General features: G+C 52.3%; 1 protein-coding gene across 2 annotated transcripts in view; it reads right to left on the minus strand.

Annotated features, from left to right (window-relative positions):
• Positions 1-548: 548 nt before the first annotated feature.
• Positions 549-24,130, minus strand: part of PHACTR3 (phosphatase and actin regulator 3) — a 202,827-nt gene continuing 179,245 nt past the window's right edge. For both annotated transcript variants that reach the window (XM_028499893.2, XM_055090152.1), the window contains 5 exons: positions 10,319-10,374; positions 6,165-6,226; positions 4,957-5,097; positions 3,079-3,155; positions 549-1,071 (listed from right to left, as the gene is read on the minus strand). In XM_028499893.2, coding sequence (XP_028355694.1) covers positions 1,056-1,071; positions 3,079-3,155; positions 4,957-5,097; positions 6,165-6,226; positions 10,319-10,374 — 352 coding nt within the window. In that variant the 3' untranslated portion in view covers positions 549-1,055. The remainder of the gene's footprint in view (positions 1,072-3,078; positions 3,156-4,956; positions 5,098-6,164; positions 6,227-10,318; positions 10,375-24,130) is intronic.

The raw sequence follows: 24,130 nt of genomic DNA on the forward strand, positions 1-24,130 counted from the left end.
ATGCTTACTCGAAGGCCAAGTAAAAATATATTTCAGGGAACATTTATTTTTATTTAACTTACTTTCCCCCTTTGTGCCAAGATTACCTTTTACATTTGTGCCAGGGTAAGTTTCCTCTTTATGATCTCCACTCCATCTAAACCTTTGTCTCTTATAACAGAGTTTTTAGTAATGTTTGCAAATATGAAATTAAAAATACTCTTAAAGAGGGCATAATTTTCCTTTTGGTAGAATTTCTCAACAAGTTATTACTTATTTCTAGGTTCATTACTGAATGATACATAAACTTAAATTAACTTGAAAAGGATAATTTGATTTTCTAAGGCACAAACCACGTATACTAACAGAATTTACAAAACAAAACGCACGAAAAGTTTGAATTCTCCTTTATGTGTTTGGCTTCTGATGGCTCAAAAGTAATAAAATTGGACTCGTTTCACAGTCTGTTCTAAAAAATCTCTCACCCCAACCCCAAGAAACTGTAACACCCAGGTTAATTTCCTGCAATGAGTAGTCATTTAATTAAAGAACAAAATTAACAGGAATCAAAATGTTGCAGCTGCATTTTTTGTTAGACATCATATAAAAAAAGAATAATACAGTAAGTCATTTTGTATAACACGAACTTAAAGAGTTCTCAAATTAATTGTGATCAGAATAAAAACGTCTTTTCCACACGGTACTGAAGACACTGTGTACACGTCCCTCAGTCGGAGCCTCGGCGCGGTGACCCTGCACACGCACGTGGCCGTCCCTGGTCACACCGCAGAACTGCAAAACAAGGCGGGAAGGCAAACAACAGTCTTCTTCTGGTCGAGTTACTTGGGGTCTTTACTGACCCCAGCAGTTCACACTCCTCAGACACCAGAGAGTGAAGAGTGTCCCCTGCCGGTCCTCTTACAGGTGAGTGCGGCCAAGATTTCACCTGTGTGTGTGGTCCTGCTCCTCGCACAAACACAGCAGGGAGTCGTGAGCTGAACTTCAGGAAAGTTCCCTGATGAATGTTCAGTGTTGGTATCAAAAAATTAAACACAATTCTTCTCAGAAGAAAATCTCTATGGCCTGTGGAATCTAGAAATTACAAAAAGACAAATAAGGTTACACATGTCTAAGTTAAAATTGCCAAAACCTCCCACAAATAATTCTGTTGCTATAAAAGCTTCGCGCAGGTCCAGCGGGTGAAACATGAGGATGGACCTGCCTGGATTAAAGTAGTGTAGAGCCGCAGACGGCACCCACTGCTCGGGACCCAGCCATAACCCAAGAGGAATCAGATGCTGAATTCTTAAGCCTACCAAAAACTTAGTTTGAAAAATGCTAGGTAAGCCCTTGAAGTACAAAGAAAGAGCAGAGCTTTGCTAAATCAGTAGAAGTAATGAATTGATTAATACAACAAATTATTGGATATTATAGTAGTAGAGTTATAGTTTTGTTCTTGTAGAGTTGATAATGTGTTTGTGGCAATGTTTAACACACTTAAGAAAAGCTCATGTGACTAAAAATATTGTTCTCACTTTTAAAAGTTGACATTAAATTCTAAAATGTGGTGGTGTAAGAATCATATTTCAGGGACTTCCCTAGTGGTCCAGTGGCTAAGACTCCGTGTTTCCAATGCAGGGGTTGTGGGTTCGATCCCAGGTCAGGGAACTAAGATCCCACGTGCCACACAGTGCGGCCAAAAAAAAAAAAAAAAAAAAAAAAATCGTATTTCCTGTTGTCTAAGTTTTGGACTCACTCTTAAAATTCTGTCCTGTAAGAAAGCTTTCAAGGACTTATGAGAAAAAAATACATATCTTTAGTAAACATGTCTTTTAATAATAATGTATAATGAAAAAATGTATTAAATATTTTGAAATTACCATAGACTATGTAGTAATTATATCTTTTTTTCTTTAACACAGAATTGAACATTAAAAATAACTCCGAACGTTTTACAGAGAATGTTTATTTCCTAAACATTTTTTAGTGTTTTGAACACTCAGAAGTAAGGTGATTTATTCCTGCCCAAAAGTATGCCAGTCATGGGGGGGAAACAAACATTTTTAAACAAACTACTTACTTGCTTCATTTTTTTCCTGCTCTTCCAACCTCCTTTTCCTCCCTTGATACATACAAAGTAAAACTATCGTGTAGGAGGGAATTCTGTGTGCCTGCTTTCTCTTCTACAGCCACAGTGGCTCACAGAGTAATCTTTTAAATAACAGTTGCAGTGGCCACTTTGTGAGGAACAGAAAAGGAAAGGAATCCATTGTTTTAGTTTGAGGCAGTATCTCCATTCAGGATTTCCTTTCTCTTTGTATTTGGGGCCTGAGCATCTCTAGACCAAGGGAAAAATGACAAAGCAGCTGGCGCAGTTGAAGGCTCCTGGCATCACAGGCAGCCTCTTTAGGATTAAAGGTATGTGAGAACTTCATCATGACTTGTCACGGCCATGGACAAGAAGGGGAAATGCTGGAAGGGTATGCAGCCAATGAGCACTTCAGCATCAGCAAGACACCCTGTGCCACTTTTGTTTATGGTCACGTGGACAGAGAGTATGTTCCCCTTGTGTGAAAAGTCTTGATTATGGAAGAATCAGTCAATACATCCCCACTGGAATAGAAGCTCCATGAAGACGGGACCCTCCTTTACCTTATTTATAGTTGCATTCTCAGCACCAAGAATGGCACATAGTGATACTCAAATATTTGCTGAGGAAACAAATATATAAATATTTGTATAAATAAATCAGGGAGTTCTATAAACTAGGGAGTCTATTAGAGAAGGGGAATTAAACATATAGGCAAAGTGCATTCAGTGCTTTGAGACTAATTTCCTTAAATATACATTAACTACTTAAATAAAACAACGACCTGTGTAATACTGTTCTCCTACATACCACCTTTCACCAAGCCCTGTGAGAAACCACGGGAGCGAACAGCACTTTCAACTGAGTTGCATTCTGTCTGTTCAAGACAGTTCTCTGCAGAAATACTGAATTTTTTTTACCTGAACACGCAGTGCTTTCTGACATTATTTTCTTTTTAAATAAATACCATGTTATAAGTATCATGAAATTCATACAAACAGAAATCTGACCTGGTCAGATGCTTGCTTGACGCATGCACCTCCATTTCATTGCTTTTGTATTCATTCAGTTCTTTACGAATTGCTGCCTGGAATTTAAAAACTGCACATTATTTTTCAGGACATTAAAAAGTCAACACAGGAAATTAGTATCATGGTTATGGATTGACAGCCATTCCTAATACTTGCTGGCTTTGGTTATTTTGTGATAGATTTAAAAAACCTTTTGTTCAGCATTTAGATTTTTACATACTCATTTTTATAGTCCTACCAAGCTAGTAGTGCATAGCTGGTATTCTGGACGTGCTTAGTGAATTTTTTGCTGTGCTGGAGTAGGAAGATATCACCCCTCCCCACCCCGTCCCACCCCACCACGGTACATAATAGAGGGATCAAGCACATGCTTAGGGCACTTACAAAGTAGGAACATTGAAATAATGAGTGAAGTTCAGCTTTTGGTGAACTTACTTGGAATTCAGCAATTAGATAATCTAGAAACAAGTTATTCTAACTTCAGAATCCATTTTTGTTTTGTGTCATTTGAGAAATAGCCTTGCCGTTACATGTGGCTGAGACGTGCACCTGTCTTTTCAGGGCCTCTCATCTGGCCCCCCTCCAGCTTCCCAACACCCACTTTCATTGTGTGTGCTTCTCTCAGATAAACCCTCCAGGACCAGGGCAGACAAAAACATCAGACACAGCCTCCGGGGCGAGGAAAGGCTTTGCGTCAAGTATGTAGGGACGTACTACTCCCAGCTCTGCTGCCAAAGATGCCTGAATTCTCCCTTCACGGCTGGGCTCCTCTGAGCACATCCACCGTGGGCAACCGAGAGGGTCAGTCCAACTACAGCCTGTCTGCATTTCTCCAAGTGGATGCAATGCTTACGTGCATTCATTTATAACCTCACGGACTCACACTCAGCATATGAAGAACGAGGAACAATCAGCAAAGTGAGCAAACTCATCGGCTGAATGTATCATGTTCCTCTTCCGAAAGGCTTTAAGAGTTCTGCAAATCACTAGAGGCGGGAAGGTAGGAGAGACTGTGTAGACAGACGCTCCCGGGTTTAAGTTCTGCCAGGCGATAGCACCTGACCCCAGACAAGCCTTACCTGTCCCAGCCTCTCCTGGCCACCTGTTCAATGGCACCTCTACGGGGATCATTACAACACCTCTCTCTTAGGGATCTTTCGGAGGATTAAATGAAATAATAGCTGGTAGGCTGGGCTCAGTATCGGGCAGCGTGAGGGCTCGGTGGGTGTTAATTCCCTCCGCTTCACCCCTTAGCCTCTGCCCCACCACACCTCCTTGCTCTCCCCGCCTCTCTGACCAGGAGGTCCCCAGAGACACCTCAAACCGGACCGGTCCAGGACAGAGCCCGGAGCTGCCTCCCCCTACACCGGGGAGGCCCTCTCTCCCGAGGGCCTCTCGCCGCTCCTCCCTTCCTCGTCCCCACTGCAGCTCGCTGTGTTTCAAACAATGCCATCCAGCTCTTTTTTGCCAGCCCTGCCTATTCTGACTTGTGCCCCAGATCAGAGCTTATCAGCTCCACGTTCTTGACATGTGGGGCTGGATCCGTCTCTGTGCACTTCCGGGTGGTGAGCAGCCTCCCTGGGCTCCACTCGACAGACGCCAGCAGCACCGCCCCACTGGTGACAACCAGAAATGTCCCCAGACATTGCCAAATGTCCCTAAGGGCAAAACCATCCCCTGGCTGAAAGCAAGACCCTAAATCTGGGTTGTATCTGTGAAAGCAACATCTGGTCAAGCTCAGCCTTAACTGCAACAGCGGATGGCGCCCACGGTCTAAGAATAAACTCCCTGGCATGACACGGTTCGCCCTTCTTACATACGTGCACCCCGACCAGCGCAGACAGGCCTGCTCTGCACCTTGTCTGCCGCCGACAGCCTCGTCCAGGGCTTGTCTGCCCGCCTGTCGTAGTCCTGCGCCCTCGCCACCTCCACGTAGTCGCTGAATCGGATGAGGATCTTTCTGTCTCTCAGCTCATCAACCGTGGGCCTCTGATTAAGCTAGAATAAGAGAGAGCCAGGGTTAGGTCTCACATGCCGAACCAGCTTTGCTCAAGTACTCTGGACCAACAGTACCCTTCTACAAATGAATATAAAAGTCTGAGATTGCGAAATATAACCCTAATGCAAAAAAAAAATATATCTATTGGGAAGGGCTTAAATCATACACTCTTAAATTACAGCCTCCTCCCCTTAACATACCTCCTCAGCAGCACTCACACCCCCGGGGGGCTAGCGGTGCCCTGTTCACCACCCCGCTCAAGGAAAGGCTGGTGAGTTGACTCAGGAAAAGGGCTGCACGGCAGCAGCTGCTTCTTTCCAGCCACCGTTAGGCAGGGTTTCACCAAAAAAGCTCCTGATAAAGTTGAAATGCTAAATACTACTAGTGCTCGTAACCCAAACTCAGGAAGGGTGTTCTACTAACTTCAGGCAAGACAGGACTTCATTATTACTATCACAGAACACAGTAGCAAAAGGATAACACCAGATCACTTGAATTTAGAGATGGTCAGGGCTTTAAAAGGAGATCAAAGTTTACAGGCTTGCTGCCTATGTCAGCCATAGTACGTCTTGGCTTGACTTAACAAAACTACCTTTTGACTTGACTTTGCTACCTATGTCGGCCATTAGTACGTTTCTGCAATCAGGAGCTTCTAGACAAGTGGAAGGTAACCAAAGAGTCCGAAAGGTAACCGACACACTGAGACCCAGGCACTCTTGGCTTAAGCACTGTGTAAAGAGCTCGAATAAATGAAGAGCATGCCCCGTCAACGTCTGACTTCCTGGAAACAAACGGAAACGTCGTCTTGGGCCGCACGGCCACGCCACGCTCTCTGGTGCCAGGTAAGGACATCGTCCAGAGGCGAGTCGGTCACACCGCGGGACGTGGCAAAGGGCACTGCTTTTCGAGCATCTGGTGAGGGAATTCACTGTTACCCCAGAAACCATCACTCATCATCACAGAGCGAGGCCCTGTATCACCCATCCCAGCTGCTACAGAAGCAGCTTTCCTCTAGTCCACCTCTTCCCCCTTAATATTCAGGACACCGGTGCTTAAATGATAGTACCTTTCTTGTCAATCTTTGCTTGATTTCTCTTCTTTCTTCCTGCTCTGTCTGATCATTCCTTTCTGTGAAAGATTAAAACAAAAAAAAAAAAGGAAAAGAAAAGAAAGAAGCAGGTTGAGACTTTCTTCTTTTTAGCAGAGAAGTGTCCTCAAGATCTGCACATTTCTGGAAGCTACAGATGTAACACAAAGGACACCTGGTAGGTGACACTTTTCTCCACATCACAGTTTGTTTTTTCTCTGCTTTGCCAATTGCTGCTCAGGACATTATGGTCTCACTGTCCACAGAAACACTTGTAGAAGGGAAGCTTTGCCATCGTCACAGCCTGGTTCTCCTGGGCCCTTCTCTGTGTCAGAAATAACCGCACAGACTGACGCTGGGCATTTATTTGCGGGAGAAACAGGAAGAAGCTCTCTCTCCTAATCAAATATCATACCTCTCTCTGTATATTTACATTTAGGAACATGGATGGCAAACAAAAATAGTTTTAGTAGGATAAGTCACAGATATATTCATACATATATATATATGAATGATTTGCATATTAATAGAACTGTCACTGCTTTTTTTTTTTTTTTTTTCCCCTTTTCCATGTAATAGGTATATACATACTTTCAGCCAACCAGCACAAGGTAAGGAACACTCTCTTCCGATTCTGGGCAGCATGCGCCTGCTTGGAATTCATATTTTCAAGATGTATTTCAAACCCAAACATATCCAGGAGCCCAGCTGACTCTCCCCTTGCAGAAGTAAGATGCCTGACCTGCCGTTTAAAGGACCCTGAGTCTTTCACCAAAATTGGCTCTGCCTGGGGAGTGTGACTATTAACATGTGAGCCGTGCTGACGCCTCCACCTGGGAGCTAAAAACGGAACAGAATGCTGAGAGGTAGTGTAGAACATACGCTCTGCCCTGGGATACCAGATAATGGATGTCCTATTTCTGGCTCTCTCTGTTGCTAAATAAAGCCTCAGATCCCTGGAGGGGGGCCCAGAATTCCTCTCCTAGGAAAGGGACCTCATCTGTCAGCTCTCCTGGAAACACCGCCAGGTCTGAGAAAGGAAAATCCTGCGACTTGCAGTTACCATAAGCTCATATTACCTGCCTTTATCTAAAACATTTCATTGTGCATTTGGGGGATTTGGTATATGGGCGTTTAACATACTAGCCATTGTACTTTTCAGTAGTTTTCTTTAAAAAGGATTCATCTCGCATTTGGGTGTTTTAGAAAAGGAAGCCAAACCCTGTTATGTTCCTGGTTCTCAATCTAAGTGAAAAACCAGAAGAAACCACAGTTATAAGCGCTAATCAGAAAGCTGATAATACAGTTAGAAAAACCTGGGGAAGTACCACATAGAAGGCCAACCACGAGGGATTTAAATGATGATTTGAAACGAATTCTTCAGATTTCTTAAAAATAGGCCATGAAAAAATCCCAAGCACAGCCTCCATGTGAAAACACTGAAGCAAGATCAGATCTTTCTGTTTTTTAACTCGCGAACGACAAATCAGCTTCACTACAAGTTCATATGAGCACAGCGGGGGCTTCGGAGAGCTCATCTTCGGGTGCCCAGCGGGGTCCCTTTCGGGGCCAGGCGCTCGGTGGGGCACCGACTCCAAGACGTCCCTCCTCAGAGCCTAAGCCACAGATTCTCTGAGCTCCCCTCGGCGATGGGTTTGTGGATCTCTTATTCTCAGACCCAGAAAGCCCGGTGCCTTATACAAAACAAGGGAGTCATGATCGGCGTTTCCATACCCAGATTTACCGGGCACAGTGCTGGCATCTTGGACAATCACACATGTGTCTTCTGTAAACAGTCAGAGATGCACCGCTGCTCCTAAGGCGGTGGTTAGAGTGTGGACGACGAGCCAGGCCACCTGGGCGTGAACTTCAGCTCCATCCCTTTGCCAAGACTCAAGTTAAAAAGTCATAGTACCTCCTGGGGTCTAAGCTTCCTCGCCAGGGAAAGGGGGACAGCCGTGCGAACCTCATAGCCGTGTTGTAACAATTCAACGGGGGAACATAAGCAAGCACTGCGCGCAATGCCTGGCAGAGTGGGCCCAACGCGGGATGATCCGTTTTAATATCACAGCATATACACAGGGGCCACCGTGTCTTACGCCGTTGTATCCACAGATGCACGGGCCCAGTTCTGAGCGTTCCTCTGACACGATCGCAGTTAGTCACGAGCTCCCCACTTGAAGGGGAGCAAATACAACGTGACGATACTCTGCGCGTTGATTAAAAGCCGAAAATGCAGCAAGTGCGAGCCGGTGTCAAGGGCCCGCGCGGATGATGTTCTAGGCCGGACCAGCTATAGTCAGTCGATTCTCACCTCCACGGAACCGAGCCAAACAGCCACCTCAAACCAGCAGTGAAATTCTCAAGGACCGCTGCTGCCCAGGGCATTCGAGAAGCTTCCGGCTAGGGATGGACCTGCCTGCTGGATGGCGAGGGAGGGACCACCAGGGCCACAGGGTTGTGAAGCCCGTTTTCCTGCCCCTGCTATGCCCTGAAGGCGAGCGCCGTCAGCTCCCGGGGTCTACCCGCCATCTCTGCTCACCAAGCACCAGCTCTGATATTCAGGCTTCCACGTCTATGTGCAAAGACTGACACAACTGGAAGCACTCGCCGGTGGGAGGGCCTGGCCGTCCGCAAGACCAGAGAGGAGGTCACCCCTGACGGGAGAAAACGGCTTCCGGGAGAAAAGCCTCTGCCCACTCTGGGCAACAGACCAGTCTGAGGACGGCACTGCCCGGGCCTTGAACTTGCCCCATTCAACTCTTGGATTACTACTTCAGGGGCACCCGTGACTTATGAGCTTTATAAGTAAGTGATTTAATTTTTAAAAGTTCAAATATTTGGTAACAAAGAGCTTGACATTTCTAGCTGCCCACTTGATTAAGCATGTTAGCAACGAAAAGCTTTTCTTGAAATCCTCAGAGGTGGCCTAGTTCACGTAATATAGAATAGTAGTTTCCGTATCTTAAGTTTAAAAAATAAAACACAGAATTCTTTTTTTTTTGGCTGTGCCACGCGGCTTACAGGATCTTAGCTCCCCAACCAGGGATCGAACCCGAGCCCCCTGCAGTGGAAGCGCAGAGTCCTAACCACTGGACCACCAGGGAAGCCCCTAAAAGAAAGAATTCTTAATCTTAGGGTTTAAATATTTCAACTGTCTATAAAGGAGGGAGTCTTCCAGGCAGTTAATAAAGGTGCTGAGGCAAAGAAAGGGGGAAGGAATCAGATGGGAAGCGGCACCTGGACCAGAGGTTCTGCTGTCTAAGCCTCGGGACCATCTTAACTTTGTAAAAAGATGTTCATGGAATGAAAAACCAAACTCAGAGAATGTCTGCAGCGTTCATCCGTAAAGAGAGGAGAAAATGAAAATATTTTAAAAATCTAGGCACTTAGAAGATACTTTTTGTAGAAAATGTCTCGCAAACTAAAGTCTGTTGACCAGATACATAAGACGTATCTGAGAAACACTTTTGAGAGGGTTTTACCACCCAAATCATCAATGGCTTTAATGAGATGGAACAGTGTCCGCTACATCGTGGAGGCTATCCCTGGACACCGGTGTTCAGCACGTGTTACAACCGCACACCTAACTGGGGAAACCCAAGGGGGTGTGAAGCCAGGAGGGAGGGTCCTGGAATAACGGGGTTCTAAGCCACAGGCAACGTTTCCCAAGGCTTCTCCGTTCCTTTGAGCTGCTTTATGCACCCAGCTGTAACCACCAAGGGGCGAGTCGTTCCCTGGTAGGATTTCTACACTGTCCACACCTGCCTGTGATGTCCGTGGCCATCAAGAGCGCCAGTCCCAAACTGCCAGGGACACCTGCTTGAGACCCAGCCTGCAAAAGGATACGCATTCGTTTCCCTTCCATCTGCAGGGCCGACCAATGAGATAACCCTGGAGCAGGGACATCTTTAACGGTGCTAGGAGAGCTAGCCTTTTTAATTTCCTTTTTAATTTTAAACAGGATGTGCCTGGGTGTTTCAACTTTCCCGGGGGTGGGGGGCTTGCCTTCAGAGTCCCTCAGCAGCTCGGACCTAATGGGAACCCAGGAGGGCTCAGGCCACAGAGCCGGGTTCCCGCAGCAGCCTCAGCACACGTGAAGGGGGGGCCTCAGGGCATCACCCGCTACTCACGTTTCAAGATGTTTCTTCTCTCCAGTTCTTCCACGGCGGGTCTTTGGCTCAGCCGTCTGCGGAAAAACACTAGAATTACATTTTGCACCATGGTGGCTGCCGACGGATTGCACCCAGGGTCTGCGAGGGTCCCAGGCGGGTGGCGCACCCCCTGAAGATCGCCTCCCCGAAAGCGGGAGGAGGGGAGGGGGACCTTCTCCGGCGGCTGCCTCTTGCGGGCAAATCGAGTTAGAACCCCCGCGCGGGAGGGAGGCGGTCCTCTGTCACCGGGCGGCTGGGGCAGTCCGCGCTCCCCCTCCGGACGAGCAGCTCTTCATGTCCACATCTGCTGCCAGCCCGGCGGGCTGGACGGCTCCCCTGGCGGCGCGTCCGAGCTGCGCGGAGATCCACCTGGGAGATGGTCCCCTGCCCGCTGGCGGAGGGAGGGGCGGGCAGCCGCGACTCCAGCTTCTGTGTCCCCAGCTCCCGGCGACCCGGACACTGGCACTCGCCCTGGTCCTGCTCCTACCGCGGTCCAGCCTCACTCACCACCCGCCACCAGGGTGGTGATGGAGGGAGCTCCTGCCTCCACGGGCAAGGAGCCGAGGCGCGTAGAGAGGAAGCGCATCCAATCCAGGCTGGGAATCTCCTGGGCTGAGCGCGCGGAGCCGGCCACGCCCACAGCTCCCCTCCCGCCACCAGCCCTACCCGCCCGGTTTGAGAGATAGGAAGACAAACGATCATTTCCTTTCAAATGGCCTCTCAACGAGGGAGTTGGAGAACACAGCCAAAAGGAAAAAAATACATACATAAATAAAAGGCTGGTCAGGAGAGGGAGGCATAATTAGCCAAAATTAATGCCAAGCTCCAATTATTTTTGTAACTCCAATAATGCTGTCCTTGGGGCACAGCCAGAAAGCTTCCCACTTCCGGATCCTGTAGCCACTGCACAGAGACAACAGGCTGAGCGTCTGAATGCCCACAACGTGGGTCCACAATACTGTGCCCCAAAGGGGATGTCGCTTCCATAAACACTTGCCTCCCGTTTATAACGCCTGTCGCAGCACACAGCCCAGGGCGGCCCGGGGGCTCAGGCTGCTAATGCGTTGGTTCCTCTGGGGGCCTGCGTGTCTGCTGGCTGCTGGGTGGTTGCCTAACATCTTGTCTGGACGTCTGCTGAGACTTGAACCCACCCCCCACAGCTCCTGGCTGACACCCAGGGGCCAGGGCCAGGGCCTCCCAATCCCTCCCAAGCACCGGGCACAAAACCAAGCTCTTTGGGTGGGGCTCCCTCAGCCTGGTCAAAATCCCCCAAACGCCATTCATTCACTCACTCACTCAGTGACGGGCAAGCACTGGCTCTGTGCCAGGCACTGCTCCAAGCCCCAGGACACAGTGGTCCCTGCCCTTGGAAAGCTCACAGTCTAAAGAAGAAGGCAGACAACGGTAAACAAACAAGACCATCCCAGGGAGTGGTCAATGCCACGGAGAAGACAAAATGGGGGGCGGGGAGGAGGTGATGGTTGAGTGATGGGGTAGGGGAACTCAGGGGAGACCCATTTCCACAGAGACCGCAGGAAGAGGAGCCAGCCTTGGGAAGGTCACATTTCTAGACGGTGTCTCCTAACTGCTCACGTGCTGGGCTTGGGGAGGGCAGGGAGGAGCGATCAAGGCAGACTTCCTGGAAGAGGAAACTTTTGGCAGAGTTGTGGAGAATCCACAAGGCGTGCAGAGCCTGGTCCTTAGTGGCTGCCAGCTGACCAGCCAGGATGCCCACAGGGACAGCTGAGGATGAGGCCACGCATCTCCTCAAACCTGAAAAGTACCCCCAAACCTCCACTCACTTTGCCCCGACAGAGGCTTTTTCTTCCTGGAGCCCTGTTCTCTTCCAAAATGAGGACTAATAACAGACCTTCACAGAGGTGAGAGAATTGAATGAGAAAATGCACAAATGCACCTGTTACCGTGCTTGCTCAGAACAACGGTTTCTCAAGAACTGTCTGGAGAAAACCCAGCCTGTGGGTTGTCAGCTGATCATAGACTGAGTTCTCAGAAAGTGTGGACATCTCAGCACCAAAACCTCCGCCACTGGCCCGAGGGGGGAAGGCAGGACTCCAGCTGGCTGCTAGGCACCTCCTGGATGCTGCCAGGGTGAGGCCACAGCGGGCCCACAGGGCACCTCCGAATGGTCCAGAAGGGGTAGTCCGCTGGGTGGACGCAGCCCTGCAGGTACACAGCTGTGAGCAAAGTGCAGCCTAGTGGGTTCTCACCAACTCGCCCCTCTACCCAGAGGGAGTCCAGGAGCCCACGGCTGGACGAGAGGGCCCAGGGCCGCACCACCAGCCTGATCCCCTCCCTGTGAGACCCCAGTCACAGGGGGAAGGGTGGTGCTGCAGATCGAGAGCCCCCATCTAGACTCTCCCCTACCTGTACCTGACACCCCACTTCATGAGACTGAGAACTTCTACCTTGAGTTAACCTGACCTTCCGTGTCAGATGTTTAGTGAGCCTATAGGACACGCCTGGCCCTGGGATGTGGTGGTGAGAAGTTAGACCCAGCCCTGCCCTCAGGAGCACAGGCTCCGGGGGCACAGACATTCAGCCCATTATCACACAAACAACCAGGCATTTCTGCGTGGTGACCAGGGCTAGGAGGAAGAACCGACAGTACTAGGAAAGCCTAGAGTAGGTGGGCCCACCTGGACAGAGGCGCTGCCTGAGAAGGTGATGCTTGACTTGAGATCTGAGATCAGGATAAGTGGGGATCGCTAAGCCAGGACGGGAGGGAAGAGCACAGCACGTGCAAAGATCCTGAGATCAGGACCCCTGCAGTGCCATTTGGACTCTGTGCGGGTGTGTGTGCATCCACGGGGCAGGACCCACCCAACCTGCAGCCCTTGGTGAGGTCTGGATTTACTCCCAGAGCCCAGAAGGCACTGTAGGGTGTGAAGCAGGCAGGGCAGGATGGGGCATGGGCGTGCCAGGATTGGATGTACCTTCGGAAGCACTTCTGGACTGCTTTCCGAAGGAGGACAGAGAAGAACCTGCCCCCAGGAGACACGGAGCTGCTCAGGGGGAGCCCCATCAGACGAGAAGCACAGGTGCCACAGGCCCGTGAGTGGCTGAGGGCCCACGAACTGTTCAAGACAAGGGGAGGTATTGGCTCTAGACTAAGAACACTGCAAATTCCAAATTAATACACGTTGGACTAAGTACACATTAAACACAATATTCCGCCCATTTGCTGCCCGAGACTCAGCACCGCTCTCCACACGGGCTGGGACTTCCCGAAGCAGGAGCGGCGACAACCCTAATATCAAGGGCAGACAGCACGATCATGCCCACTTTACAGATGAGACCGCTGGCGCTCAGAGAAACAAACATGACCAGGTCTCATTCCCCACGTAGACCCCAGAGCCTGGCACAGGCAAACACAAGTGGCCTGAACAAGGAGCAAATGAATGAATGAATGCTGGCTCCTCTCCCTCTCCGAGGCGTGTGCTTGGTGTGGCCCAGGAGGGATGCTGCCAGAGCATCCTTGCTTTGGCACCTCAGCGGCAAGGGGCTCTCTAGGACGTGCGGAGACAGCCCCGAGGTGGCAGGGCTTTGGGGGTGGAGGGGCGGAGCCTCAGGAGGGGCGGAGCCTCAGGAGAGGTGAGGTCAGCACCCTGAGGGATTCCCCGGCTCCACCCACGGCCTCTCCCTCCTTATTCAGAAGCTGCCGCTGTGGGTGATGAGCAGGTGCCGCCTGGAACTGGGGAAGCCACAGTCTATTTCTGACTCTCCCCGCTGAGAAAGCAGGAATGTGGCGGCCAATTACAGCGCTGCGTGGGCGTGGGAGCGACACCAAGAAAAGAAACCAGGAGAGAGAGAACCTGCCCTCCCCCCGGCGCCGTTCCCCTCCCCACGCCTGTTCACACAGGAGAGGCGGGCATGCCGGGGGACCAGGAGCACACTGGACAGGCCCCGGGGACTTGAGTAGGAGGCAAACGTACAGGCCACCTGGGACAGGACAGGGTGGGGGGCATGGCAGCTGCGGGTCTGTGTGCAGTGTGGCTGTGAGGGCCCCCACAGGGGCTCCCCAGCCCTCCGGCATCTCCTCTGAGTAGGTCTGCGGTGAAGGCCGAACTCTGCACCTGACCCTGTGCTGTGAATATGGGAAACCACCTGAGGACAGCCAGTCAGTGAGCAGGTGACGCACGAACAGGGAGGAATGGGGGAGAACGGGTGGAGGGAGGGGAGCCCCGAGGCCACCGACAGCCAGGTGACCAGGGTACCCGGGGTGGGTTTCAGGAGAATAAGTGATGTGGTTATACCATCCACGTCCCTTAGGCTGCCAACTTCCATCCCCCAGACCGGCACCAGGGGCAGGACACAGGCAGAGTCTCAATTCAAGTCCCAGCTCCGCCCCTCTGAGGTGGGGTGACAGCGACTAGTGCCCCCCCTACCTGAGCCTCCAATCCCCTGGCCCTCACCTGCCCCAGGGAACCCAGGGGTGCCGAGGGGGCCGGCACACGAGCAGGTGCGGGTATTATTACGATGATCAGCATCTACACTGCTCCCCGGGTGTGGTGGGCCCAGGTCTTCTCCAGCTTCAGCCAACAGAGCTGCCATCTCCACCCCGCTGGCAACCTCCCTGACCCCCGGGGTGGGGGACAGCCTGGCCGCCTGACCCATCAGGGCACCACGGTCCAAATTCAGCAAGCAGCCGCTCTTTCGGCTCACCCGGTATTTTTAAACATGCGAATATGGAGCAACTATTAATCGACTGGGAGTTTTCACTCTAAAAAATCAAGTTTTGCAGCTTCCCTTGCTATTTGGGAGAGCTGGCTACTCCAGACCCACCCCTCCCTGGCCCTCCCCACCCCTGGCAGCACAGCTGGAGCACAGCAGCTGACTCCTCATCACCCCCACGGCTCCCCTCCCAGTGGCCTCGCTCCCCTGCGGGCTCTCCATCTGGGTCACCTGTGGGACCAGGGTCCTGAGAACCTGGAGGGTTCAGGGCCAGGCCCTGGGAACCACCCCCCCCATGTCCAAGGACAGCAGGTCCAAACCTCAGCTCTGCGGCCCGCCGTGGACAAGTGGCCCCAGCTGAGCGCCCCACGGGAGCGTCCAGCTGCTGGCCTTCTTCCTTGGGGAGGATGAACGCACAGTCAGACCTCTTTCCAGGCACACCTGTCTCCCATCCGCCAGCTCAGGCCCAGGGCCGCCAAGCAGTCTCCGCGCACGGGCCGGCGACGCCCTCTGGGCTCCCGCCCCCTCTCCCACAGGGGATGACGACAGTACCGCCTGCTGGGGCGGCTGTGGGGTAAGTGCAATGGCCCAGAAGCCCCAAGCCGGGGGCCTGACGCGCGGCAGGCCCGCCCGTAGTCAGTGGCCGTGTCGGAATCGTCCCTCACACACCCTCGCGGGACCTCGCACCCGGCACGGCTCCAGGGGCTGCGGGTCATGCCCCCGCCGGCCAGGACTGCCCCCCGGCACTGCACGCGCCCCGAATCGCCACCGCCTCCCCGCGGGGCTCAAGGAAACGCCTAAAGTCACCTCAGCGTCGGGCAAGAACCGAGACGCAATCCCGCCTAAACGAGGCAGAATGCCTTCCTGGGGAGAGAAGCCACGGCTGCAGAACCGACAGCTCTCCGCCCACGGGGACGCCGGCTATTTTGGGAGCTCCTTCCTGGGAACACCGATCCTGCTCCACTGCCAGCCCTGAGTCACCAAGGAACACCGGAGTCCCCGCCTGGGACGGGGCTCCCCAGAGGCGCAGGCTCCTCCGTTCCCACGGGCGCTGTCAGGGTGCGGGGACCACCAGGGACACGCAGGCAGGCCGGGGAGAGAGGGCCAGGGAGGGGAGCCTCTCCAGGAGGTGACACGGAGACGAGGCCACACAGAGACCCGAGCCGGGCTGCAGGCTCTGAGGGGCGGAGCGGTCCACGCTGGGGAACGGCAGCGTCCCCCAAACCTCAGTCCCCTCTGTCCTTGCAGTTACCCTGCGAGGACGAAGTATCAGCCTGTTAGGGGCTTGCCTGGAGAGGCGCTGGCCGCAGGCCCCCATCACGGCATCTTGTGAGCCAGGCACTCCAGCTGGCCTAGCATCCGACCCCACCTCCTCGTACTTGCTTACGGCCCAGTGTCCCTGCTTCAGAGGCTGGCACCTGCTGTGGTGCACGCGCTCCGCCAGACCCCGAGGCGCCCTCTGCTCCCGGCCCCCAGCGATCTCCGAGCCCGCAGGGTTCCAGCAGCGACCCCCCCTCACTCCATGCCTCCCACAGCCGCGGGCTGGCCCTTCTGAAACATGACCCCCGCTCTCACCATGACCTCAAACCCGGGGTCCCACCGCACTCAGGACCAAGTCCAAGCCCCACGAGGCCAGCGAGTCTGCGGGGACCCTCCCCAGACGCCGCGCCCCGTGACTCCCACACCGAGCTGCTCACGTCTCCCTCGGCACAGGCATCCTTCTCCTCTCTCAGGGTCGCCAACCCCGTTGGACCCCATACCCCCTGTACAAGTATTCTGTCGCGCCCCCTTCACCCCAACCCACCGACATGGGTAATTTTTAAAAGTCAGTGTGACGTCCGGCTGTAACCCACAGGAGGAAGAAGGCAAGGCAAGTTTTAATCAAATAACACATATTCAATACGTAAGTGCTCAATGTGAGCACGTCACGTGATGTGGTGAAGGCACCTACGCAAAACAACCACCGTGACAACAGCAGCAGCTACGAGCGCAGAGAGACTGGGCTCTGTACTGGTCACTCACACACCCACAGTGATGGCGCCACCGAGCAGCCATTTCCCGAAATCAGCAATTCTTGGTAAAGTTCTGAATGAAACCAGGTGTGTCAATTTCCATCAATTTCCAAGACACCTGTGTTCAGGGAAACTGACGAAACTGCCAGATCTCCCTGTGTGGGTCCACTGCACACCCAGGTTGCAGGCTCAGGTCATTCTAACAGCTTTGGACCCTCCAAGCATCCGAGGGACACTGAAGGTCAAGTGGGGTGTGGGGGAGTCTTCCTTGCTCAGGAAGCGCCCTCGCCTGCGGGACGCACGACCCCCTGGCCTGGCCCGTCACAGTGACAGCCCACGAAACCTCGCCAGGTTTGCCAGAGGCCACAGAACAGCTGACCTAAACCCTGTGCTCTCAGGCAGACATCTCACCTCCTCCAGGAAGACCTCCAGCTGGATGAGGGGGGCCCATCGTTCACCTCCAACCCCGGGCCTCAGAGTGTGCTCTTCAGGCGAGCTCTGATGACGATATTTTGGTATCTACCAAGATTACAAATGCAGGTATTTATCCTTTGACCCAACAGTTCAGGTCTAAGCGGATGTCTTCTGGAGAGTTCATAAGGACACGGTGCATGACAGCAGAATTCAGGGCAGAGCTCTGGCGTCCGTTTAGAGCCCGGCTGGAGACACTGTGGTCCGCTGGCAACAGAGCTCCAGGCAGGTGTGGGAAAGCACAGGCGCTTCTCGATGGGTCCTCCCTGGAAGCCCACCTGGCTGGACTCTGGAGCATGAAAGTAAAACTGGGCTCCAAACCCAGCCTTGGTGTGAATTCTAACTTCTCCACAAATCAGCTCTGGGATTCCCCATCTGCCCACAAACTTCTTGCTGCCTTTGGCCCGGGGGCCAGCACAGGCGCTCGATGATGGGTCCTCCCTGGAAGCCCACCTGGCTGGACTCTGGAGCATGAAAGTAAAACTGGGCTCCAAACCCAGCCTTGGTGTGAATTCTAACTTCTCCACAAATCAGCTCTGGGATTCCCCATCTGCCCACAAACTTCTTGCTGCCTTTGGCCCGGGGGCCGTCAGTCGGTGGAGTCCACCTGGGAAGGCCCCAGCCCCAGTTCTGCAGTCCATCACTCACCTAGGTGCCACGGTGGAGGTGTTTTGTAGATGTGGTTTAACGTCCATCATCAGTTGACTTGAACTAAGGGAGCCTGTCCTAGATGGTCTGGTGGGCCTGGTCCAATCAGTGGAAGGGCATTAGGAGCAGGGCTGGGGCTCCCTGGCAAAGAGGAAATTCTGCCTGTAGACAACAGCCTCGGTCCATGCCCGGGAGTTCCGGCCCTTCCCGACGGCCTGCCCCACAGATGCCGTCTGCGATGTCCTGCCAGAAACCACTTACTATACACCTCCCACTGGTGCTGGGCCTCTGGGTCTCACAGACACAGCCTCCATTCTCCATAAACGAGGATGACAGTACTATGGGAGAAGCTCTCTCGAGTTACCTCCACTTATCTGAACCCGGGTTAACCGACACTCTCGGTCCTTCTGGAAAAGCAGACCCCGCCGAGCACACGTGGCGAGCAGCCCCGGCCCCGTGCAGGCCGTTCCCACAGAGGGCTGGGCCCCTGTCCGGAACTAGTCTCCTTGTTCCCTAACCTACGCGAACCAGGTGAACTCGTTTCTGTAATTAGGTGATTTAATCAGACTTTATGCACATTGATTAAATGATGCAATATGGATGGAAAAAGAAAATGTTATTTCTATGAGAACCGACTTGGCTGCTTTGAAGTCAGTAAAGGCAGGATGTTGAGACCTGGCCGTTGCGGGCAAGTATGGGAGACGAATGAGTGAACGATGGGGTCTTCCATCTCTGGGGGGACTCTGCTTCCCGGCGTCTTTAATTCTCACTCCTCTGCAGAGAAGTCGGCACTAGAAATCGTAGAAGATGCATCCAACGTTTGTCTCACACGAGAAAGAACACTAATTGTAGATCCTTCTGCAATGAGAAGTCGTTGATGCCGTCCGAATAAATGCACCTCTGAATGACTTAGGTTAAAATTAAGTGTTTCGAGCATGAGCAGGTCACATTTATAATTTCTTCTAACCGGCTCTGGGATGAATCACCCGTGTTGAACGTGGAGTCGGGGGCTCTGCCCTCGCCCTCCCGGGCCTGTGATCTCCTGCCGAGGATGGCTCAGCCCCGTGCAGGGAGGGGTGTCCACTCAGTACAGAGGAGGCTAGTTACCATCATGGTTATTACTGCTCGCGTAAAACCCGCCTCCAAGTGTTTCCAAACAGCCCATGGACAGCGGCAGCCTCTGGGCAGAGATGGCGTGGGAGTGAGATGTGCTGTTTAAGTTTTACCACGGATATTGGTCCCTTATTCAGATTTGGAAAATTAAAGTAATACATAATGCTCCCCACTGCCTGCCCGTGGCGTTAGGACCACTGTGGTCCCTGGTCCACAAATGTTTATGGGGCACCTGTCGGTACCAGGCCCTGCCCCTCCCCCCCCCCTCCCCTTCCTGGGGAAGCTCTCCCGGGTCTTGGAGGGCGCCCAGCTCCTCCTCCACCAGGGGGCTCATTCATCCGCTGGGCCGCATCTCCTGGTTCCTAGCTCCCCTCCCCAGCAAGTCTGGGAGCCGAAGGCAGGTTAGTACGGCGCCTGAGGCCCAGGGCAGGGTCTCAGCAAGGCTGCAGTAAACAAGCAAATACTGGGTGAGAAAATACCAAGGCCAAGAGAAGAGCAACTCCACTTGATTTTAAAAAAGGAAAGACCACCACCCTACAGGCCAGGGAGCTTCTGCCGGACACACAACTTCAGCAGCACCACTAAGAAGCATCGGCCTCACCAGCCCCGAGAGGGGAGGTTAGGAACTGCCTGGTAGGGCGGGACGCAGGACCCCGACGGCGCCCTGCGACTGCGCGCGCTACTTCCTGTGTCCACAGGCACCTCACCCTCTCTCCCTCGACCTCCCTCCCCGCCCTGCATCCCTTTTGTTCTCTCCTCCATCCCCAGGGCCCTGTGCTGAGGGGGGCACACAGACATTGCCCGGGAAGTGTCTGCCCTTGAACCGCAATGTCACGGGGCGGGTATCACTGAGGAAGGGACAGCGGTATCTGGCCACGTCCCCCGCAGGGGCCCCTCGGAGTGCCCCTCCCCCTCAGCTTCCCGCCACTTGCCTAAATCCCTGGGCCCCCACCTCTAGACAGTGGGGAACACGAGGCATTTACAAACTGCCCAGAGCCCACAGGGGCTTCCACACAGACTCCTGGCACCAGACTGCTTTAGAAATCACTGTTACCTCACACACACAAGGTCTGCCATTCACTTGTCCATCTGTTTGCTCCCTCCTTCCACCCTTCAGTCTATCTCAACAAAATTAATCTGAACACCCACTGTAGCAGAGACCGCTAGCTTCCTACACAACCTCCATTCTCCCTTCTCACATAGAACCAGAAAGCTGATTCTATTCAGGGAAGCTTCTTTTCCGGCTAAGCATGGCCACGTGAAGAGGTTCTACAAAGGAGCTGTACGGAAAGGTGTGCCGAAAAGCCTCTAGAAAGACTCTTTTTGAAGAGCTGACTCAGCTGGGATCTATGCACCTTTGAGACTTGAATGTGATGTCTGGTGCTCCTGCAGCCATCTTGGACCATAGAGGGTAAGTGCCAGTGTGAGGATAACTGAGCAGGAAGATATTGACAGAAGGAAGCCTGGACCCTCAGTGACTGTGGAACAACCATGCCAGGCCTGACTGTCTGCAACCATTCCACGAAGCAGGGTGCCTCCAGGCCCAGTGTCCAGAACCAGCCTGACTGGGTCAAATCTCAGCTCCATGACACACTAGCTGTGTGACTCTGAACATCTTACCTAACCTCTCTGAACCACCATCTCCTTAGCTATGAAAGACAGCTAATAACAGCATTTACATCTTAGGCTTCGGTGAATGCTGGCAAGGCACAGTCCCTGGCACGTGACACACATTTAATAAATGTGAGCAAGCTACCATTGCACTATTATTACTATGACTACAGCTCACACAGGATAAGCCCTGACCCTGGGTAAAGCAGGCAGGTGTCACACGCCCATTTCACAGGCTCGGACAGGTGGAGAGTGATTAGCCCGGGCCGCCTCAGTCTGCACCTCCCAGCCACGTGAGCTCTAAACTGCCAGTCTACCTGCTCCCCTGGGTTTGGGATTCGTGTTGTTATCTATCCTGAAGGGGGGTTGAGGCTGTTTGGCATTTTCTTATAAAACGTGCTGTACTTTCCTCGACAGACTCCCAAGCAACCAAGGAAAACAAGAGCAGCTGACCCCACGGGAGGACTCCGGTGCCATGAGCTGACAGGACCAAGGGGAGCTGCGCCCCACCTGCAAGGGCCACCCAGCCCCGGATGCTGGTTCTTTTTCCTTGAACGTCACGCGTTCTAACAAAGACCGAGACTCATATGTGTGTCCTCCGAGGTGTAGATTTTGTCAAATGTTTACCGACTTGGGAGTGCCGTTTTTCTACTGCTTAGCTGCTTCCATCTAAAAGCAGAACACGCATGACTTTACAGCCCCCGCTTGGCCCGGGCTGTGCCGGCCTCGGCCTCCCAGGACCGTCGCACCCCTCCCTCCAGGGCAGGGGTCTCGTCTTGCCCTTCCCCCAACACCCCACAGGGCCTGCTCCCAGGCCTGCCCGGCGTCTCCCTTTTGCATTTTGCTACAAATCCTTGAAAGTGCCTCGGTAATCCCAGGCTTCCTCTTCACCTTGGAGGCTACGTACTAGTCACAGCAGGCCCCTCCCCACAGCAGCGGAGCAGGGAGGCGGTACCAGGCTAAGGGCCTGGGAGGGTTTATCTGGATAGAACAGACCTGACCTCCGTGTCCCCTGAGGTTTCTAAACAGAGGGAGACTGAAAGCCCCAGGAACATGCCCGAGATTCCCTGGAGCGCTGGGGAAGTGAGTCAAGAAAATCTGCTTCACCAAAAAAGGAAGAAAAGCAGAGAAATTGCTAAACACAAAGAGTCTTTGCTCCTGGGATCTCAAAATCCTCTTAAGAGGGTTGCAGAGAACCAGGCCCTGCACATCTCAGCCGAGGGGTGGCTGCTACCTCGAGATCAGCATCCCAAACAGCCACTGCACCGGGTCGGTCCTGAGCTGGACCTGCAGGAACGGAGAGGTCCTGGCCCCACCCACCCTTGACCTTCCACCACTTTCAAGGCTCCCTTTGCCTCCAGGCAGGAGTCAGCCTGAAGTTCCCAACCTGGCTTCAGATGTGGGCTTCATTCTCCTGGAAGTGGGGTCCCTGGATCTCAAGGAGGTCGAGAGCCATTGTTTCCTAAGTGCTTCCTATGTATCAAAGACGGACAATGAAGATGCTGAGGATGACGATAAAGATGTGTGTGAAGATATTGCTAAAGATGATGGTGAAGAAGATGAAAAAGACAAAAATGATGAAGATACCTGATGATGTAGATGAAGAAACCTGATGTAGATGAAGATACGTGATGATGTAGATGAAGAAACCTGATGTAGATGAAGATACCTGATGATGTAGATGAAGATACCTGATGCAGATGAAGATACCTGATGATGTAGATGAAGAAACCTGATGTAGATGAAGATACCTGATGATGTAGATGAAGAAACCTGATGTAGATGAAGATACGTGATGATGTAGATGAAGAAACCTGATGTAGATGAAGATACCTGATGATGTAGATGAAGATACCTGATGCAGATGAAGATACCTGATGATGTAGATGAAGAAACCTGATGTAGATGAAGATACCTGATGATGTAGATGAAGATACCTGATGTAGATGAAGATACCTGATGATGTAGATGAAGAAACCTGATGTAGATGAAGGAGAAAAAGATGGATAAGACATTGATGAAAATGACGGTGGTGATGACGAAGATAAACAAGGTGATGAAGATGCTGAGGAAGAGGATAAAGCTGGTAAAGACACAAAGAACAGGATGGTGACACTAATTGTGGTAATGGGTCTCCATACATACCTCCCTCAACCCCTGCGACAATAACTGAAAAAGTACTAAGTGCCCACACGGCCCAGGTACTGTTCTAGGGATTGGAGATATGGCTAAGGGGTGAGGGCTCCTTTGGGGGGGATGAAAATGTCCTAAAGTTGATTGTGGTGATGGACACACAACTCCACGGATATACTAGAAGCACTAGACTGTGCACTTTGAAAGGGTGCATTGCATGGTATGGAAATTATGTCTCACACTATTAAAATTCCCTATCCCCATATTTATTTTATTCCCTGGTGCGTCCCCCCTGCCAAACAGAAGTCTAGGCTTTTTATGTGTCCTGTCTCTGCATCCTTTCCGCAGCCCTTGGAGATGGGCTCTGTTTAAATTACCCCCATTTGACACGAGAGGACAGTGAGGCACGTGCCGGGGAGGTCGCCTGCCTGTGGGACACAGCAGAGCCGGGATAGGAACCAAGACATCGCTGCCCAGGGCCCAGGCTTTCACCACCGCACAGAGATGCTTCCTCCGATCAAGATTAGAGCCGTGGGGGCGGTGTGTACACAAGCTCTTCCAGAGAGGCCCCCTCCCCTGCCAGTTGGAAAGAAAAGATCTGCCGGAGCTGCACAGGACATTGGTGGTCACAGTCTCTGGTCTTAATGCTTCTATTGCTGACCTTCAATTCACATTCTGACCCACCGTTTTCCCTACATTAACGCAACAGTCAAAATCCCCCATCCTCAGCGCAAACAAGAACCAGCTTCTCATAAAACAAGTGACATCATATCACAGGTGGCAAACGGGTGACCCCCTCAGACCAAATACAGCCCACAAATGTGTTTTATGGGGTCTATACTTTCTTTTTTAAAAAATGTGAGTCGGCCCCCAACATTGAAATAAAGGAAATTTTACATCGGAATAAACATTTCCAGTTTCTCCTGGAAAATTCTGCCCACACTGCTCTGGCATTCCCAGGCCGACACCCACAGTTGCTGAGGGGCAGGTGCCCCCTGCAGCAAGGACACACATTTCCCAACCTGCCACAGCGCTGCCCCTGGCCCGTCACTCACAGAGGGCGCCTTTGGGCTTGTGACTCCCGTTCTGTGAAATGAGCTAGGAGGACAGT

Source organism: Physeter macrocephalus, chromosome 14 (assembly GCF_002837175.3).
Source record: "Physeter macrocephalus isolate SW-GA chromosome 14, ASM283717v5, whole genome shotgun sequence".
NCBI classification, from domain to species: Eukaryota; Metazoa; Chordata; class Mammalia; order Artiodactyla; family Physeteridae; genus Physeter; species Physeter macrocephalus.